This window comes from Acartia tonsa, chromosome 2 (assembly GCF_053477335.1).
Source record: "Acartia tonsa isolate MP-2025a chromosome 2, ASM5347733v1, whole genome shotgun sequence".
Classification (NCBI taxonomy): Eukaryota; Metazoa; Arthropoda; class Copepoda; order Calanoida; family Acartiidae; genus Acartia; species Acartia tonsa.
Genome location: NC_137261.1, coordinates 43754417 through 43772906, shown reverse-complemented (window position 1 = coordinate 43772906; position 18490 = coordinate 43754417). Strand labels below are relative to the sequence as shown.

At 30.9% G+C, this 18490-nt stretch overlaps 2 protein-coding genes across 4 annotated transcripts in view; one reads left to right on the top strand and one right to left on the bottom strand.

Annotated features, from left to right (window-relative positions):
• Positions 1–3794: 3794 nt before the first annotated feature.
• LOC145311920 (formimidoyltransferase-cyclodeaminase-like) lies at positions 3795–8065 on the bottom strand. The gene is made up of 11 exons (XM_080150967.1): positions 7950–8065; positions 7515–7578; positions 7107–7170; positions 6222–6380; positions 6065–6134; positions 5585–5982; positions 5175–5488; positions 4906–5086; positions 4588–4715; positions 4289–4397; positions 3795–3973 (listed from the first exon to the last, which is right to left on the bottom strand). Exons 1-11 carry the CDS (start codon positions 8059–8061, stop codon positions 3914–3916), a joined length of 1659 nt encoding a protein of 552 aa, XP_080007093.1. The 5' UTR covers positions 8062–8065; the 3' UTR covers positions 3795–3913.
• Positions 8066–12027: 3962 nt separating this feature from the next.
• The window catches only part of LOC145311919 (short transient receptor potential channel 1-like), a 61150-nt gene continuing 54687 nt past the window's right edge, over positions 12028–18490 (top strand). For all 3 annotated transcript variants that reach the window (XM_080150966.1, XM_080150964.1, XM_080150963.1), the window contains exons 1-6: positions 12028–12140; positions 14129–14204; positions 15397–15497; positions 15794–15903; positions 16555–16660; positions 17020–17196. In XM_080150966.1, coding sequence (XP_080007092.1) covers positions 14137–14204; positions 15397–15497; positions 15794–15903; positions 16555–16660; positions 17020–17196 — 562 coding nt within the window. In that variant the 5' untranslated portion in view covers positions 12028–12140; positions 14129–14136. The remainder of the gene's footprint in view (positions 12141–14128; positions 14205–15396; positions 15498–15793; positions 15904–16554; positions 16661–17019; positions 17197–18490) is intronic.

Genomic DNA, 18490 nt, shown 5'->3' with positions numbered 1-18490 from the left:
TTTATCAATGCAGAAAAATATAGTAACGAAAAGTTTGAGACAAAATAGTTTTTACTTCAGATAGGATATACCTCCTTGGTTACTAGTTGGAAGTGAAGTGGGGCTAATTAGAAGTATAATGTTTTCCTTCTACAAATCATCTTAATCCAAAGATTAACTTTCAATCCCACACACAAACACCCACCCACCCACACCCACACAAACACACACACAAACACCCACAAACACAGACACACACATAATCACCCACACACATACAGACACACACACACACACACACACACACACAAACAAATACATAAATCGAGAGCTGAAAATTAGCTTATTGGTGAAGATTATATATTTGTTGAATACCAGCAGAGTGTATCAGTTGATTAGTTGATTAGATTCAGTTCTTATCCATACTGAAAATTCATGTATTGCATCGTATTACAGAAATTTTCACTGGGCAACAAAACTGGTTTTTATCTTATAATTTTTATGTTAATATCCGCGGACTGCTGGCTATAATACGATTTGAAAAATAACTAATAATGAGTCGCACTCTAAGTATTGTATATATAGGCTATAAACCCAGGAAAAATTATATCTCCAAGTTAAGATCTTCTAAATTTAGTAACTCTCTCAAGAACATTAAAGTCCACACACGTATCTTATTTAATGATATTGTGTGGTTTTCAAAATTATCCTGCATTCTTAGTATATTATATAGGCCACAAACAACCAATAAGTAATTTAGAATAAACTTAGAAAGCTGAATTGGCCGGACAAGTTTATAATAGTCTACACTAATGCCCGACGGAATAATATAGTGTGGTTTCCAGAATTATTTGGCACTCAGAATAAAGAATATAGGCTACCCAAAAACATTCACAAAAGTATATACATTTACAGTCACTCCAGGAGGGAGGAGGGGACATTTAGCTGCAGTGTATTACACAGGTCCCCTTTCTTTTCTTATTGGTTGGCTTACCAACTTTGGGGACTTTTATTAAATTTTGATTGGTTGGTTCATTAAGTTGAATGTTCAAACTTTTCACCCACTAATTGAAATCTACAAAAGTAGTAGCTCATTAAAATATAAAACATCAAGATTATATGATATTTAAATAGAGACTTATAAACTAAGTTTATTTTCAATTCTGAAGTATTAATATATTACTTATAATACTATAAATTTAAATATATAAAGATGTAATTTAATAATTTGTAGGTACTCAATAATTCGAAATGTCAGTTTGTATGGTTATCAATACATTTTTTTACCTAGCTACTATTATGGATAGATCCTTGTTTTAAAGGTATTTAAATTAAGCTTATACCAACAAGGAAATTAGCTATAACAAGTATAAATATTAAATGAAATATAAAAATACCGTGAGATGAGCTGTAATTGAGCATAAATATTTGTTGAAATAAGAAAATACCCTGAAATTAGCTATAATCAAGTATAAATATTTGCTGAAATATGAAAATCCCTGAGATTAGCTATAATTGAGCATAAATATTTGCTGAAATATGAAAATACCCTGAGATTAGCTATAATTGAGCATAAATATTTGCTGAAATATGAAAATACCCTGAGATTAGCTATAATTGAGCATAAATATTTAGCTGACATATGAAAATACCCTGAGATTAGCTATAATTGAGCATAAATAATAAATATTTTGTTGAAATATGAAAATACCCTGAGATTAGCTATAATTAAGCATAAATATTTGTTGAAATAAGAAAATACCCCGAGATTAGCTATAATTATATATAAATATTCAGCTGAAATATGAAAATACCCTGATACTAGCTATGATTATGTTTAAATATTTAGCTGAAATATGAAAATACGCTGGGTAGAAAAACAGATCCGCATAAAAACAGAATTTTCTGGATATCAATTAGAAATGGGTCAATAACATATTAATTTATATTCCAGTATGGCTTCGGAACCGATTGATTAGAACTGATTATAAAATAGTATATAATTTTGAACTCTTTCTAATATTATGTAAGAATATATAATTTCCATAGCTAAATATAGTTAATAATATTCCCTTACAATTAATTTATAATTGCCTGGATAATAATACATTAACATACAATATATATTAATAGTATCTACATATATACTTGTAACAAGGACTATTATGTCCAATATTACAATATTAGCAAAGCTGTATAAGATAACTTAAGGAGTAAGGAAAAAAATGTTTTTGAGTATTAAATAAGTGAAAGAGGTCTTTTGGTGCAGCTTTTAGAAATAATCATAAAAGAAATTTTAATTGATAAACAACCCAAAAAGAAAGCACTAAAAACCAATTATTTTTGACACATAAACACACACACACCAAATAAAATCACACACAAACACTCATATTTTCCTTAAACCAATAAAAAAAACTTGCACCAAACTATTGTTATTTATGAAGGTAGATATGTTATAGAATATACGTTGATTTTATGACAGTTAAAAAGTTATCGTCAATTTAGATTGCTAACATGGACTTCATTTATTAGTCAGTTCATTCATCCAGTGACACATTACAATTTTTCCAGATTTTGTATTACTTTTGAGGAACATGATTCCAGTTACGTCATATTTTTCTTTCCCGAAAAAGGGAAGGGGGAAAGAAAATCTCTTCAAAAGAGATGGGGAAAACCCCCTTTTCTCCCATCTCTTTTTTCTTCCCCCCTTCCCTTTTTTTTCTTTCCCCCTTCCCTTTTTCGGGAAAGAAAAATATGACGTAACTGGAATCATGTTCCTCAAAAGTAATACAAAATCGGGAAAGTTTGTAATGTGTCATAGAATGTAATGGGGGTGAATGGAGGCATCGTTATTTTAGTCAGCTACAAGTTTCACTATATTAGAGTACATGATATTCTGGTGTAAGATCCAAGCAATAAATCCATTACATCCAATCACATAATTTTCTTAAAAAACATTGGAGATGCAGATCCAATACAGAAAACAATAAAAAAAATATTTCTAATTCACATTGAGCAAGCAATAAAGACAGACAGACCAAGTGAATTGAAGATATATGTGCCATTTGATTATAGAAAACTGCATATAGTTGCCCATGTTTCTATAGTATCCCTAATAATTAAATTTTCCCATTTCCATTCAAGCAGAATAGTAATATAAGCCTTTACTACAGCTGAATATAGTTTCTTTAAAGAGTTTCTGACGAACATACGGACAGCTAGTATTAGGAAGTAGCCTTGCTTTTAAACACTTATATAAACCTGTACATAAAGCCTACAAACAGCATGAATAATCAAATCCAATATAATTTTATTGCTTTTTCTTGTTAATAATTCATGTTTCATTTTTGGCTTGCTACAAAAATATATGAATTTTATTCAATATTTACACTTCTTGTTACTTGTATTTGTATTGACCTTCTTTTAAACAAAGGTTAGAATAAACAGTATTTTGTGGTTATTTTAAATTAGGTATTCACATACCCGTAGCTTATTATTTTTTTTTCTCCCTCATTTCGGTGCAGGGAGGGAGGGAACAATTGGCCGTTTATTACTTATTAGTTTTATAATAACTTTTTCTTATTCGTTGGCTTAACAACTTTGGAAACAATGAATTTTTATTGGCTGGGTCATTAATTTGATTGCCAAAACGTTTTAACCACTAATTGTAATCTAACGAAGGGATAATTTTGTGTATCATAATTGGGAATGTACATCATTTTATAGGCCATTGTCTTATCCCTTTAGATCCTTGGGTTCAGTGGGTGCAACACACCCATCATAATTAATTTTAGCTTAAAGAATGATTAAAATTATAGTTACCAATTGTTTAATTTATTTAGCATTGTTAAATAAAAGGTTTACATTATAGAACATTGCCATTTTAAGATGAAAATAACAGAGAAAATAAAATATTTAATTAGAAAGAAAATCAGTTTCTATCTTCTAGTACTTGAAGAACCAGATCTCTTCTGGCAACAGCTAGATCTCTCTAAACATAAATATTAGTTAAAAATTATCGATTATTTAATAATGTTAATGTTAATTAACATTGATTATTTAACAACAATTATTATAATCTAAAATAATCTTGTTTGTGTGCTTCTAAAAAATTCATTACTCATAAACCCAAATACATTTTCATAAATTCTATAATTGATAAAGAACATTAAGTTTAAATTGTTAGGACAATTCTATCTGTATAAATACACAATTATAAGTATTTATTATGCTAAAAAGTTTAAGAAGTAAAGAGACACCATAAGTATAAAAAGAAAGTATTAACATGGATTAATAAAATAATCACCTCTTTATTTGCTTCTTCCAAAAGTTGATTGTGTAGATTCTGATCCTTCAAATCTTTGAGATTAATGTGCACATTATGCACAGCTCCTTGTACACCAACTTCAACACACCTGTGCATAAATTTTGTCAAATTTTGTGCATATATAATTCCAATTTCTAATTAAATCATTTTATTTTACAATTTTTTTCTCTCCAGAAATACAATATGAATAATTTAAACTGTTTAAGCTGTTGGAAGAAAACTAAACTTAAAATTACACATAGTCATAGAGTAGCTTTATTACTAAAACTATGTCTAACCTTGCAGCAACTTGAAGATCAGATTTACAGTTTATATTTCCAAGTTGAGCAACACTGTCTAAAAGTTCCCACAGAGAATTCAACTTCTTAGCCAGTCCCAAGGGAACATTTATTGCAGTTACTATAGCCTATATTACAATTTTATACTCACTTTAGATTTAGCACACAATACACTTAAGTAAACACATTTTTTGCAACAAAGTAAGTATTTACAAGAAAAGACAATATATTCTTAAACAAATTGAAAATTTACTAAATAATTATTTTCAAATGAATTTTAATTTAAAGATTTATATTTTAAAATGAAAAATCTCAAACCTTCTGCATCTCAGAATCTCTTTTTACACTTTCTTCTGTTGTTGATTTAGGAAGCTTCATAGCAGCAAAGAAGTCATTGAAAGCATTTGTATCAGCATCAATCATGTCAATGACTTCAAGCATAGATTTGTGCAGAGGTGGAAGCAAAGTTCTCATCTGGCCATCAAGGTGTTCCCATTGTCTGAAAAATTATTTTATCGTACTATAAATCAATATGAGTATGGTTTTAATCTAACAGGGTAAAACATGAAATATGGCCATCATTTTACCTTTTCCCGTAGGTTAACTTGGCAACCATAGCGCCAAGTCCACAACCCACAGCTCCAACAAGGGCTGAAACAGATCCACCACCAGGAGCAGCAGATCTGGCTCCAACACTCTTGACAAAGTCAGCTACAGTCTTATTGATAAGTAGATCACTATCTTCATTCTTAAGACAGTATTCAATAATGCGTTCCTTGGGATTGAAAGGGGAAAGTGTGCTTAGTCCAAGTCTGTTTATTGCTAAATGGACTTTTTGATCCTCTTCAAGCACAAGTAAACCTTCTTTCTTCATGTAAAATTCTGCTGCTTCTAGAAGAGCCTAGAAAATATTTGATAACATAACTTTTAATTGTTTAAATGCTTCTTTTTTTGCATGATCATTTATAATACACCTATTGTTGATAATTTTTTATACCTGAAGTGGAACAAGACCTACAAGTTCAGATCCAGTGACTGCAAGTCCAAGTTCTTTAGCATCCTTGCAGGCTTCTTCGTATGCAACATGCATGGGAGTAACATCCATATCAGTCAGATTCAATGATATTTGTGCGATGTTAGCTTCTTCCAGCCACCAGCCAATTCCTTGGCAAGCTGCTAGTCTACCTGGCTCCTTATCACTTCTGCCTTTCTCTCTCAGATTAAGAGCTATTCTGTGAGCCTGTTCTTTAGTAGCAAGCATGTTGATATTGTAGGCAATTAAGAATTTCCTGACTCCAGTGACAGTTGCTCCCCAGGATGGGACAAAGTTTGCGTCTCCAAAGTCAGGAGCCCACTCTCGGAGCTTTAGCTTCTGCTCAAGACCTTCATATTCTCCTGTAATAGGTTTATTAAGGAAATATAGTCACTAATTAAACAACTTAAAGTGTTATTGATAGGGTACTAAAGTATAATATACCTGCTCTGATTTGAGGCATTGTTTTTCTATAATCTCTTTCAGATGAGGCTCCATAAAGGAAAATAGGAATCTAAACATATCATTTTACTAAAAATACATGTGTTATATGATGGGGACAATCTTTCACGGTTCTATTTGGTTTTAAATAGTTTTGTACCTTAAGTTCTTCAGCCAGACGGGCCCCAAACTTCTTAGAAACTTCAACACATTCCTCCACAGTAACATCTTGAACAGGGATAAATGGACAAACATCCAGAGCTCCAAGTCTAGGATGTTCACCCTTGTGCTTTCTCATATCAATCAAGGGATAGGCAGCCTTGAAATATCAAAATTTAAAAATTTTATATTAAGTCTAAGCTTAGGTTATAATCAAAGTCTCCTTTTATTATTGATCAATTAAAGCAAATTGTTTTTACCTTCCTAACACATTATACACATCATGCAATATTCTGATTACACACAACACAACAGGGACACAGGGATATGTACATGAAAGATAAGTTTTTTTCTCACACATTCTTATCCAAAATATCTTTAAGCTAAGTAAGGGCTGAAATCAAAGAATACAAGTTTTGGATGAAATATTATTATATATTTGCCAATATAAGTTTGTTGCATTATTATAATGTAATCTTAATATTAATAGATAATCCCTATACATTTTTTTTCCATGATCAATGCCTTTATACCTGGTTAACATCAGATTTTATTTATCATTTTCCGAAAAAAAACTTTACAAATTAAGAATAAATGCAAATAAATGTCATTTATTGGAAATTAATCAATTTGGGCCAGGTTAATATCAGTAATGCTGCACAGCTAATTCATATATCAGTATATCTGTCTAAATTAAAGTTTTATTGGGAACAGTTATTGTATATCTTTAAATGTTTAGATTTATAATGCACTAGCTAACCATTATAAGGGGCATAATGGCAAATTAGTACCAGCTATTACTTTCTATTAATTCATAATATTTTTTTAAATTTCCATCTTTATCTCAGTAATTTTGAATACTAAATTAAAATTGTTAAAATCTTACTTTAGCAGCATTTAGTGCTCCCTCTATAATTGTTTCTGGTGAACCAACAAATGTAAACACGGTTCTAAATAAAAGATAAATAACCAATTATAATATCAAAGACTTTCTTTTCTCGTATTCATTCGAATTCATTCTACGAATATAAAAATGTACAATCATAAATTAAAACCAGTTTTTTTAGCCGGTGCCTTCGGCACTTTGTGGCTAAAAAAAATAGTTTTAATCTTATAATTGTACATTCTATATCTGCGGAAAGCCGTTTATAATACGATGCGAGAAATAACTATTATATAATTACCTTTTGTTAGTTAAATGTCTGATCTTTTAACAGAAATGCTTTAAATGCAAAACTTTTTAAAAGTAGCGTAAGAAAATTTTTTTTTGTAAAAGTCATTTTTGTGTATGTACCTGTTTGTAGATTTACCAGGATCCACATCCAGCAAAGTGACTCCAGGTGTTGCCTTCACACTTTCTAATACAAAATTTTGCTATTTGATTAAATTTTAAAAAGTAAATTGTTGAAATTATCTTATTTATCTTCGGATAATTGATGTTTTTGTCAGATAAAAATAATGTGTGATTTATAATGTACTTTTATGTTGGATGTAATATTCTTTATATTTTATGGAAAACGTTTTGATACATTACTTTTTAGCCTTTTCTATTAATTAATATCCATTTTACCGTTTCCTTTGCCATTATTTTGATCTGAATTCTATTTTTTTGCAAAACCTTCATGTCTGCACACATTTACTGTATATTTAAGGATTGTAAGATTTATAAGGCCTGCTAGCTTACAGGTGATAATTAACCTAATCAAACTAAACCCAACAAAAACCAAACCTGATATAGCTGAAATAACTTTTTCATTTATTCCTTCTGAGAAATTTGGAACACATTCTATTATCTTGGGCATTTTGGTCTGGAACAAGACAAGGATGCAGGTATGGATCATTGGACTATAACTTCTGCTTTTTTGTCTTTCACCAATCTTTTCTCTAAGAATTTAAAGCACCAGTAGCAGAAACTAGCTTCGAAACCGATTAATATCCGGTGGATTAGAACTGGTTCTCAGCCATACTAATAAATCATTATAACAATGCATTACAGACAGTTTTCCATGAATATTAAAATATAAATCATAAAAATATAAAAAAATAAAAAAAATATAAAAGTTTTGTTAGCCCGGCGTTCAGCTCTTCGGGGCAAATAAAACTGTTTTTGTCTTATAATTTTTTTTCTTCATATCCATGGAAAGCTGTCTATAATACGATGCGAAAAATAACTATTATTAGTTTGGGGGAAAGATACATCTTTGGTCCATTATACCTTTTCTCCCTGGAAAAAAGGGAATCTTGTATAATCAATGTACGCATTACAGAGAACAACAATTCTATGCTATAAAATGGATATACATAGTATACGTGGAAATATTGACAGGGGAAAATTTGTCGAACATTTAGGTTGCTATTATGTACACCATTTATTGGTTAGATCGTTCATTCAGTGGGAGGGGAGGGGATAAAGTAGAGGGGATTGATGGGGAGTATAGTTATTTCAGCCAGCTGTGAGCATCACTTTATCAGAGTGCATGATAATCTGGTGTAAGATCCAAGTAATAATATATCGAATTCTATAAAGACTATGTTTTGATTATAGCGTAGCTGCTATGCAAATACAGTCTGTATGAAAGTCCACTTTTGTGTCCGTCATTGTCAAATAAAGGTTGCTTTAAGAATATCTTCATATAAATGTGTTAACCTGAATGATTTTAGCTCTAAGATAAAAATAAATCAAATAAAGAACAATTTGGAGGATTCTTATATCTGATAATAAAAGTAAGTACACTTCATAAAATAATTAAATTAAAAGTGGAACGATGAAAATGATGTCCAATCATAGCACAACAATGAGAAGCTAATTCTTTTTTAAAACGGAAAAGTATTATAATTTTTTCTTTCGGGTATTATAAAATTTGTCACAAAATTATAACTTTAGGTTATTAAATTATTTGTTGTTAAAAGGACTGATTGACAGACGGACATACGCAAAATATAGGGTAGATTCGCTTGTAACAAGTGGAAAATTAATAACAAATAGTACATCACGACTACTTGTTTCTTATATGGTCTTGCTTTATCTGAAGCCTACAATACATACACTTAAGTATTTTCTTCTCAAGTTTGGAGAATCAACATAGTTCTCTTCTCCTAAATATATAATAGACTTTCTGTTTCTTATACTAGTCGTTGCGCCTCTAGGGGCTCTGTAATTGAAGTGTAAGGAAAAATAGGAAAGTAGCCTTTAACCATCAGAAATCTTAAATCTATAAAAAAATCACCTAAAATCAATTTAAGACATATGTATGTGAAGCTTCCCTAAAATCAATCGGTTCAGCAGTTCAGAAATCTTTAGCTATAGACAAAAAAATCTTACTTTGTATATTAGGATATAAACTTGATCGTCTAAATTCAAAATAAATGAATGAGAGGTTAAAGACTTTCTCCTTTCTTAAAAGGTATTTTGTAATCTTTTTTCTTATATTCATTCGAATCCGGTGGATAAGAACCGGTTCTCATCCATACGAAAAAACTATGTCTAGCATTGTATTATATCCAGCTTTCTAGTTTTTTTAGCCCGTGCCTTCGGCACCTCGGGGCTAAAAAAGGTGGTTTTATTCTTTTAATTGTACATTCTATATCCGCAGAAAGCTGTTTATAATACGATGCGAGAAATAACTATTAAATAAAATATTTTACAATATTGAACAGGAAATATGATACAAAATGCAACAAACTCCTTAAACTCAAGAAATTAAAGATATTTTCCAAATCCCAACTACAACATATTGACATGATGAAAACACGTATTTCTTCTTGAATTTCTACTTTTGTATTGGCCTGTATCAACATACTATGGGATATACATGTACAATATTTTAAATTCTGATAAAAATAATTAAGAAATTTAATTAAAGTAAAACAAGGAAAAAAATAAGAAATTTAGCAATAAAATTAGATATTCAACCAGTATTAATGCTAAAAGTAAAATGGATAGCTTTGTAAGATATTAAGATCTCTACGCTTGTGATTTGAACCAGCTACCTAACTAATAATCTATAATGTTTAAATAAGTTGTGTTATATAAAATTATGTATTGTATAATTTTGATAATAGGTTGAAAGCTACACAATATAAATATTGAATATCAATTAATTTGGTCCATACAATAATAATTATTTACATACATTTATCGGAAAATAGTAGAACATACATTGTACATTACCAAACATATTTCAAAATTTATATAAATTTAAATTTGAGCAACGAAGATAATTTATAACAATTAAGAGTATGTTCATCTGTTTATTAAGTGTTACAGACTCTACAGTAAGTAAAGATTTATAATACAAACAACTACCTGACCCAAGTAGTGGAGACCCTTTTCATCAGCTACCAAATTACTTTCTGTTTATTTATATGGACTAGGCTGGGTTTTTATTTTTCCAACGCTAAAAGCTGATTTCATGTACCTAATCCAAAATCGGGAAAGGGTCCCGGTCCTGTGGGTAGAGTTACATACACCCTCTATTATTTTAATTTAATGTCTCTACGCAGTCCACATTTACTCTTACTGTTTTTATACAGATAATGATTCAAAAATATGACAGATAAAAAATGCTTCTTAATTTGTTAAAACATTTTAGTTATAATTTGTCCCATTCCATTGAACTGTGTGTCCCGAAAATAAAACTTGATTTCTAAAATTTGGAGGTGTGTCTTCTTTTCTGGTTGTCATACAAAAATGGCATATTTTTTATCATAAAAAGAAATGAAAAGAAAAATCATTAATTTTAATGTTTTAAGTAAGTAGAATCCATTATTTTTCATGTAAGGGCTTCTCTGTGACTATAAATAGTATTTAGTTTAGCATACTTTTATCCTGTGGGGCTTCTATAAACCTTACTTTAAATAATTGTATTATAAAAAATCAGTTTTAAAATTTAAAAAATGAGGTTGAATAGTTATTACGGGCCTTAAATCAATGAAATCTTGCACATTGATTTGCCTCTTATAATTAATTAGACAATTTGATGTTTCCAAGGAATACCTTCGGCTTATTAACATTTGGAATATTGTTTTTGTTCAATTCAATTATCACAATTCTTTATCCAGGGATCTAAAGGGATATGACAATGACAATAAGGCCGATACATTGACGTATATCCCCAATATTGATACAAAAATATCCCTTCTGTAGATTAAAATAAGTGGTTGAATAATTTGGACACTAAATTAAATGAACCAACCAATGAAAGTCCCCAAAGTTGTTAAGCCAAGGAAAAGGAAACTTTATTATAAAACTTTGGGGACTAGTGTAATAAACAACCCAATGTTTTCTCTTTCCTGACATTATCGCTGTTTCTAATTGGAAACAAACATAAATAAAAATATACTTGATTGAAAATGAAATAAATGAGGACAGAAAATACTTTTTAAAAAGCATAAAATAATTCATAAATTTTAACAGATTTCCTAACCACGCAACAAATCTGCTATAATGTTTTTTAGTAGCGAAGCAACTCTATAATTTAAAATGTCCGCCTGTTTGTCCGTATTTAGTCGCTTTTAAGTTTTAAAAGTAATTTTCTCGGCTTACATATAAAATAGACGGCGGAGATTTCGGATTTTGTCGGTTTCGTGAAATCGCCTCTTAAAATGACCTATTAAAAGCTACTTTGAAAATACGACGAAACGCCCCTTAAGAAGTGATGTCACGAAACCGACAATGCCCAAAACTTCTTGTCAATATTTTCATGATTATAGTGCATGATAAAGTATAAAAACATCTTCAATTCACCATCCTCTTATGCAAAGCTTTAGATACAAATCAATTTTGAAGCTCATATTCTTTTATTTTCAGAAATAAAATGATAACAATGTGTTGATAAGAAATACTGTAAATCTGAATTTGTCTTTTACTCGAAAATGTTTTATTTTCACAGAATTATCACCCTAACCTGCAACAATTCAGGTAATAGTTATTTCTCGCATCGTTTTTAAACAGTTTTCCGCAGTTATAAAAATGTATATTTAAAAGATTAGCCCAGATATGCTGAACCCACGTGATACAAAAACTGGTTTTAATCTTATGATATTATATTTTTATATGCGTAGAAAACTGGACATACTACGATGCTAGACATAAATTTTCAGTGTGGCTGTGAACCGATTCTAATCCACCGGATAGTAATCGGTTTCGAAGCGATACGGAGAACATTATGAAACACTTCGGCGATTTCTCTTATAAAGCAATTGTACCACAAACACACTTTTTGAAGAAAACATGGTATTTTTATGCTTATTGTAGAGGATTGAAGACTTTAAAAGAGGCTAAATAAGGTCCTGTTTTATAAAATAAAAATTATGGTTATTTAACGCACTTATAGACAGCTTTACGCGGATATTAGGATACCAGGTTTCTTAGACCCGAGGGGCCGAAGGCCCGTCTAACAAAACTGGTATTAATTTTTAATTGATATTCATTGGAAATTGTCTGTAATACGATGCCATACATGATTTTTCAGTATGGCTTAGAACCGATTCTAATACACCGGATATTGATCGGTTTCGAAGCGATACGGGATACATTATGAAATACTTGGAGATTCCCTCATATGGCAATTGGACCACAAACAAAATTTTAAAAAAATATGCTTTTTTATTGCGGGTTGAAGATTTTAAAAAGGGGCTAAATATGTTTTTTTCTTCATATAAAATCAAAATGATGGTTATTTAACGCACTTTATTTTAGACAGCTTTCCGGGGATATTAGAATACCAGGTTTCTTAGACCCGAAGTCCCGGGCCAACAAAACTGGTATTAATTATTCAATTAATATTCATGGGAAATTGTCTGTAATACGATGCCATATAAGATTTTCAGTATAGCTTAGAACTGGTTTTAATCCAGCGGATATTTATCGGTTTCGAAGCCATACTAGAAATTGAATAAAACTTTCCCTTAGCTGGGCCTTGATTAAGGTCAAAGTGAATATTGAAATAGCTTCACTACAAAAAACATCTAAAAGATGAGAAATAAGTTTGCCTGTACAAATACTGATATGAAGAAGTAAAAGGATTTAAAAGTTTATTCAAATTTATTATGCATTATGTTATTATTCATTTTTTGAAAACATTTTCCTGCATTACTTAATTTTTGTTTATTTTAGAGACATTACAAAAGATGTTAAAAATTAAGAATTGTAATATTGTATTATTTCAAATTGTATTTCTATATTGGTTATGATTTAGCTACTCACTAAAATAACTAGTGTATATAATAGGAAATTGTAAGTAGCTTTGTATAGCTGATTTTATTCATTTCTGTTATACAAACATTCTTAATTTAAATCTGCTATTAGGCCTCAAATTTAGACCCGTCTGAGTGAGTGGCTTTAAAACTTTTATAAAAAGAGAAATTGCCATATTGAATGAGGTTTAAACTTTTAGCTGATTTCTAAACTCTATAAGGTTGTCGAGCCCTGATTTAAATTTTACGTCGGATTAACAACGATTTTTATCTCGATGATACTACAATAACAAAAGCGCTTTCTCACTTAAATTCTTAGTTTATGAATGTTGTTATTCTTGTTTTCTTGATAATTCCTTATACTAAAGTAACAGGATGTTTGTCTGTGTGTCTGTGTGTTTGTACCGAAGGACCTCGCTAACCGCTGAACAGATCGGGTTCTCCTTAACAGGGTAGATTCTCATTGATTCTGGAAAGGTTTATAACTATTTTAGGGGAGGGTACAACCACCCTCCCAAGAGAAATGACAAAAAAATAAAAATTTTAAAAATATATGGGAGACTTCAACGTAACATAAAGAGAATCGTAAAATAAAAAAGTAACGTAGAGACTTTAACAAACAAAAACATCTAACGGGCCACTAGAGGCCTCTAGGGGCGTATCCGCTAGTAATACGAATAAACTTTTAGTATAATACGAATAAACTTTTAGAATGAGCAATGACTAATTCAGCAGAAGAAGAATTAAAGAGTTGCGGAGGAAGGACAGAGAACTACGTTCACTTGAGGTATTCATCTTTATATAAAAATAACAGGATGTATTTGTGTCTGTTTTTAGAGAATAAGATCTTGCTAACCGATGGACTTAGTTATAGTTCTGCTTTAAAATGAAGCTTCTTATTGGTCCAGTTTAATATCCACTGGATTAGAACCGGTTCTTAGCCATAATGAAAAATCATGTAGACTACCGTATTACAGACAATTTTCCACAAATATTAAAATAAAAATCATAAGATTAATATTAGTTTTGTAAGACAAGCATTTTGCTCCGCGGCGCAAACTAAATTTTTTTATTTCCTTATTCGCGGAAAGTTGTCTATAATAAGATGCGATAAATAACTATTTATTCACACATAATGAAATTCCTCAAAGTCAGTGTTAATGTTTGAGTTTGTTCAATTTCACACTCAGCAAGTAAACCAATTTACCCCCAAATTCAATATGTATTGAAAATTCGAGGCTTCCATTGAATTGAATATCGGGTATATTTGGAAATATCAATCTTATGGTAAACTATTTATACATTCACTGTACATACATAAAGTTTTTAAAAATATTGTAAGTCTGGAAAATGTTATTAAATTATATGGTTTCTTCATAAGATTTTTAAGCAGGTAGCATACATAAATCCCTTTTTTAGCCTATTACACAGTGACCCATAACCTAGCAGACCTGTAACTAAAGTTCATAAAATTTTGCCAAGCTGTAAAAAGTAAGCCAATAAATTTTGAAGCAAAAAAAATAAAGTTTAATCAACCTTTCCAAAAGGTGATAAAACTTCTTACTTGGTTAAAAATATACTTCGACTAATAATCATAGGTATCTAATCTAAGATTTACATTGACATTCAGATTGTAAGAAAATTAACTTTTTAAAGATCATTGCCAATTATCTCTTCCCTGTAGAGCATAGGCCACGGACAATGGTTCTTCAATTATTTTTGGAATTGGCACGACATAATGTACCGCTGAGAGATGTGATTTTCTCATCATGCAGTTAATATAAGAGTTTTCTCCTCCAGGTTGTTTTGGTCTACCTGGTTTTCTCTCTAATTCCTTTGGTATTCCACATCAAGTCTTGATTGGTTAAATCATCATGTCCTTTACTTAGAACACTCACTAAAATTAAATAACATTTCTTCCAGAGTACCTTTCTATATTTTATAAGTTCTACAAAATTAATCTTTACTATTTATTTTAGAGAAGAAGACTTGAACGAGATAGAAACAGCTAATGACGTCATACTAGAATCAGCTGATGGTAGCACCATTCACGTGGCTCTCAATAGTGAACAAAACATAGGCAAGAATAGATATGGCTTAGATAGGGGAAGGGAAAATATTTTAAACTCCCCCCCCCCACTCCCCCTGCTATCTCAGAAAAAGATAATAGTTATTTATCGCATCCTATTATAGGAAGCTATACATGATTTTTCATTATCTCTAAGAACCGGTTTTAATCAAGCAGATATTAATTGGTTTCGACGCCATACTGGAAAAAAACTATTACATAACCAAAAAAACCAGCTAAAAATCAACCAAACAGTCGAACATTCACTGCTTTGATTAAGATTGCAACATCTATTGCTATGAACTCAGGTGAAGTAACTACTGAGGAGGGAAGTGAAGATGGGCTAGAAGCTCAGAGTGAAGACACTGCTCAACTCATAAAGGGAGAATCCCCTAATTCTTTGCAGACTATTGAACAGGTCAGATACTAAACTTTACGATTGTTTGTAATATTTATTTGATGCTCAACAAATTGAATAGAGCGAAGGAAATGTGTATAGTCTAGCTTATCATTTTAGAAATGGCATAGGTAAATGGAGAAAGTCGCTCAATGTGACGTCATAAAAATGAGGGAGATGAGAGGAGAAGTTGGAAAGAAACCCCCAAAAAAGATATGGATAATCACTCATTTTTATGACGTCACATGTTTTTTCTTTGAGCGACTTTTTACATTTACATGGCAAAGCTACTTTGGCTCCAAGTGGTAACATCAATCTTGAAGCTTATAAGCCAAAATAAAAAAGAGGTCATACAATACAAATGACCAATAATAGGCCAGTACACATTGTAATTGATCAATACTAAAATATATAATGGCCTATCATTGGTCATTTGTATTGTATGACATCATTTTTTATTAGGCACTATAAGCTGATTCATCATTCTTTAAGAAATGTAAAGGCCTAATTCGTTTCAGTAAAAAATCTACCCAAATACTCAAAAATTAGGGTTAGTTTATACAAGGAAAAATAGCCTAAACTGATTATTTTTCCCATCAAGAATACAGCTGAATTGTTCGTTATGGGAAAAGAACTATTTTGAAATTCTTTAATTGTATAATTGTATTTTAGGATGAGCTATGTAATGAGAAAGATGATGATGAAGGAGATGTAATCAATAACTGTGTGAGCACAGCAACTACACTTGATACTCTTGACTCTGAGCCAACTAAACAAGGTCTTCAATCACTCCCCCGAAAGTGTCTGTTTAAATTAGAAATCTCATCCTCTGTAATTTAAGTTTTTTTTGGGGGGTTACAAGCCTAAATAATACCTGATTGAATATACTCAAGAATCAAGCAAACGTCCAAAGGTTTGAAAATATTTTTTTTCACACCCCACCTTTTTCCACACAACCATCGTCTGTTTTGGTCGATAGCTTTCCATTTCGCACTTCTGATATAGCAGCAGTAGGTACAATTTAAATGTATAATTCAAACAACTCTACTACAACGAACGAATAACCGCGATTAATAAACAAATGTCTATCCGTTGAGAATAAGTTTATATTCGGGTGTAATTGAAAATAAAATCCAGAAAAAGAAGATTTGACCGTCGACTTACCCCCGTCTATAGATCCCTCAGCTATAGTGCCACAGGCAGCGGCTCCAACAAAATCTCCGTCAGGAGAGGACGGCAAGCAGTCGGCAACCACCAAAGCGTTGTTCAATGTTGTGGAAGGAAACGTAATCACGATGTCGTCTTTGTTCCCAGGTAAAAATCATAAACATTATTTAAGGAACCTATTTTTTTATTGACGTGTAAATTTGCGATGCATAGTAATAGCGTTCAGTGAAAGATATTTAAATCTGTTATATTAACAAAGTCACTGGATTTTTTTCCAGTGCTCGACAGCTGCGCGTAAGTCGCGTGTAAGCCTTAGTGAAACCGTCGTAAAAAATTTAAAATTCAGCTGGATGTCTAAACCTTTTCTAAAACAGACAATTAATCTTTGCAGAATTAAATTTTTGTACAACAAGGTTTACATTTAAGGTTTATGCGCAATCGATGCCCGACTGTCGAGCCCTGATAAATATTTTAATTTATATTATACGTTTAATATTAAAGGACTATGCTTGGTTTATGTAAATATTGATAATTTTGTATTTAAAACAGCCTCTGACGATCATATAATTTCATAAAAATACTTTTCATGTTTTTGAAAATGATATGTTTTTCAATATGTTGTATAAAACTTAGCTTAATACCATATTCGGCAATTTGGCGTTACAAAAATTCCCTTTCCACCGAATATTTGTTTTTTTTTGGAAAAAGATTTTTAAAAAAAAATATAAGAGTAGGTAAGGAGGGTTTAGTGTAGATTAATACTACTGGTTGATATACCCGCGGGGCTACAAACTATTTTCTTTGTAAGAAGGGCTATTATGTAAGGTTGGTTCACTGGAAAAAAAGATATTTTCCCCAAAATCGTATAAGTTTCTTTTGTATTCCATTATAATTTGATTGGCATGTTTGTTCTGCTAATATTTTCCTTGCTGAAAAAAGTGTCAAAGTAGACATATAGGCTAAATCCCATTACTTATTCGTGGACCCGTCGTATTCTACCCCGTTACATTCTATCCTTATAAAAAAGTAACATGATCTTTGTCTGTACCGAAGAATCGCTAACCGCTGGGTATGGTTCCATTCTTATATGTAGATTCTTACGCGCGGTCCTGGGAAGGTTTTATAGCTATTTTGGAGGAGGGTACAACCACCACCCCTCCTCTCGGCAAAAAATTACATTTTTTGGGGTGAAACTAAAACAAAAAAAATGGGTAGAGTTACATATAACCCGTGCCCCCTCTATTTCTCTACTTTAATTTATGATAGTAAATATGCAGAAGCCGTTATTCAGCACTTTAGTTGACCCTAAAATTGACAAAAATTTTTTTTTTTTTGTGGAGGATAACTCCGGGCATATTTGGTTTAGGTATGTAAGATGTAACCAAAGGTGATAAAATGAAAGAAATATACTGGAAGGAATTTTTCACATGTAATATGTATT

Bases quoted from the DNA above. Each gene is read 5' to 3' on its own strand.
- LOC145311920 (XM_080150967.1), bottom strand. From the start codon at position 8,061: ATGATCCATACCTGCATCCTTGTCTTGTTCCAGACCAAAATGCCCAAG. The intron at 7,579-7,949 runs GTTTGGTTTTTG...ATTTTGTATTAG, and splicing joins AGTTATTTCAGCTATATCAG to AAAGTGTGAAGGCAACACCT. The intron at 5,087-5,174 runs GTAAAATGATGG...ATAATTTTTCAG, and splicing joins AAGTTAACCTACGGGAAAAG to ACAATGGGAACACCTTGATG.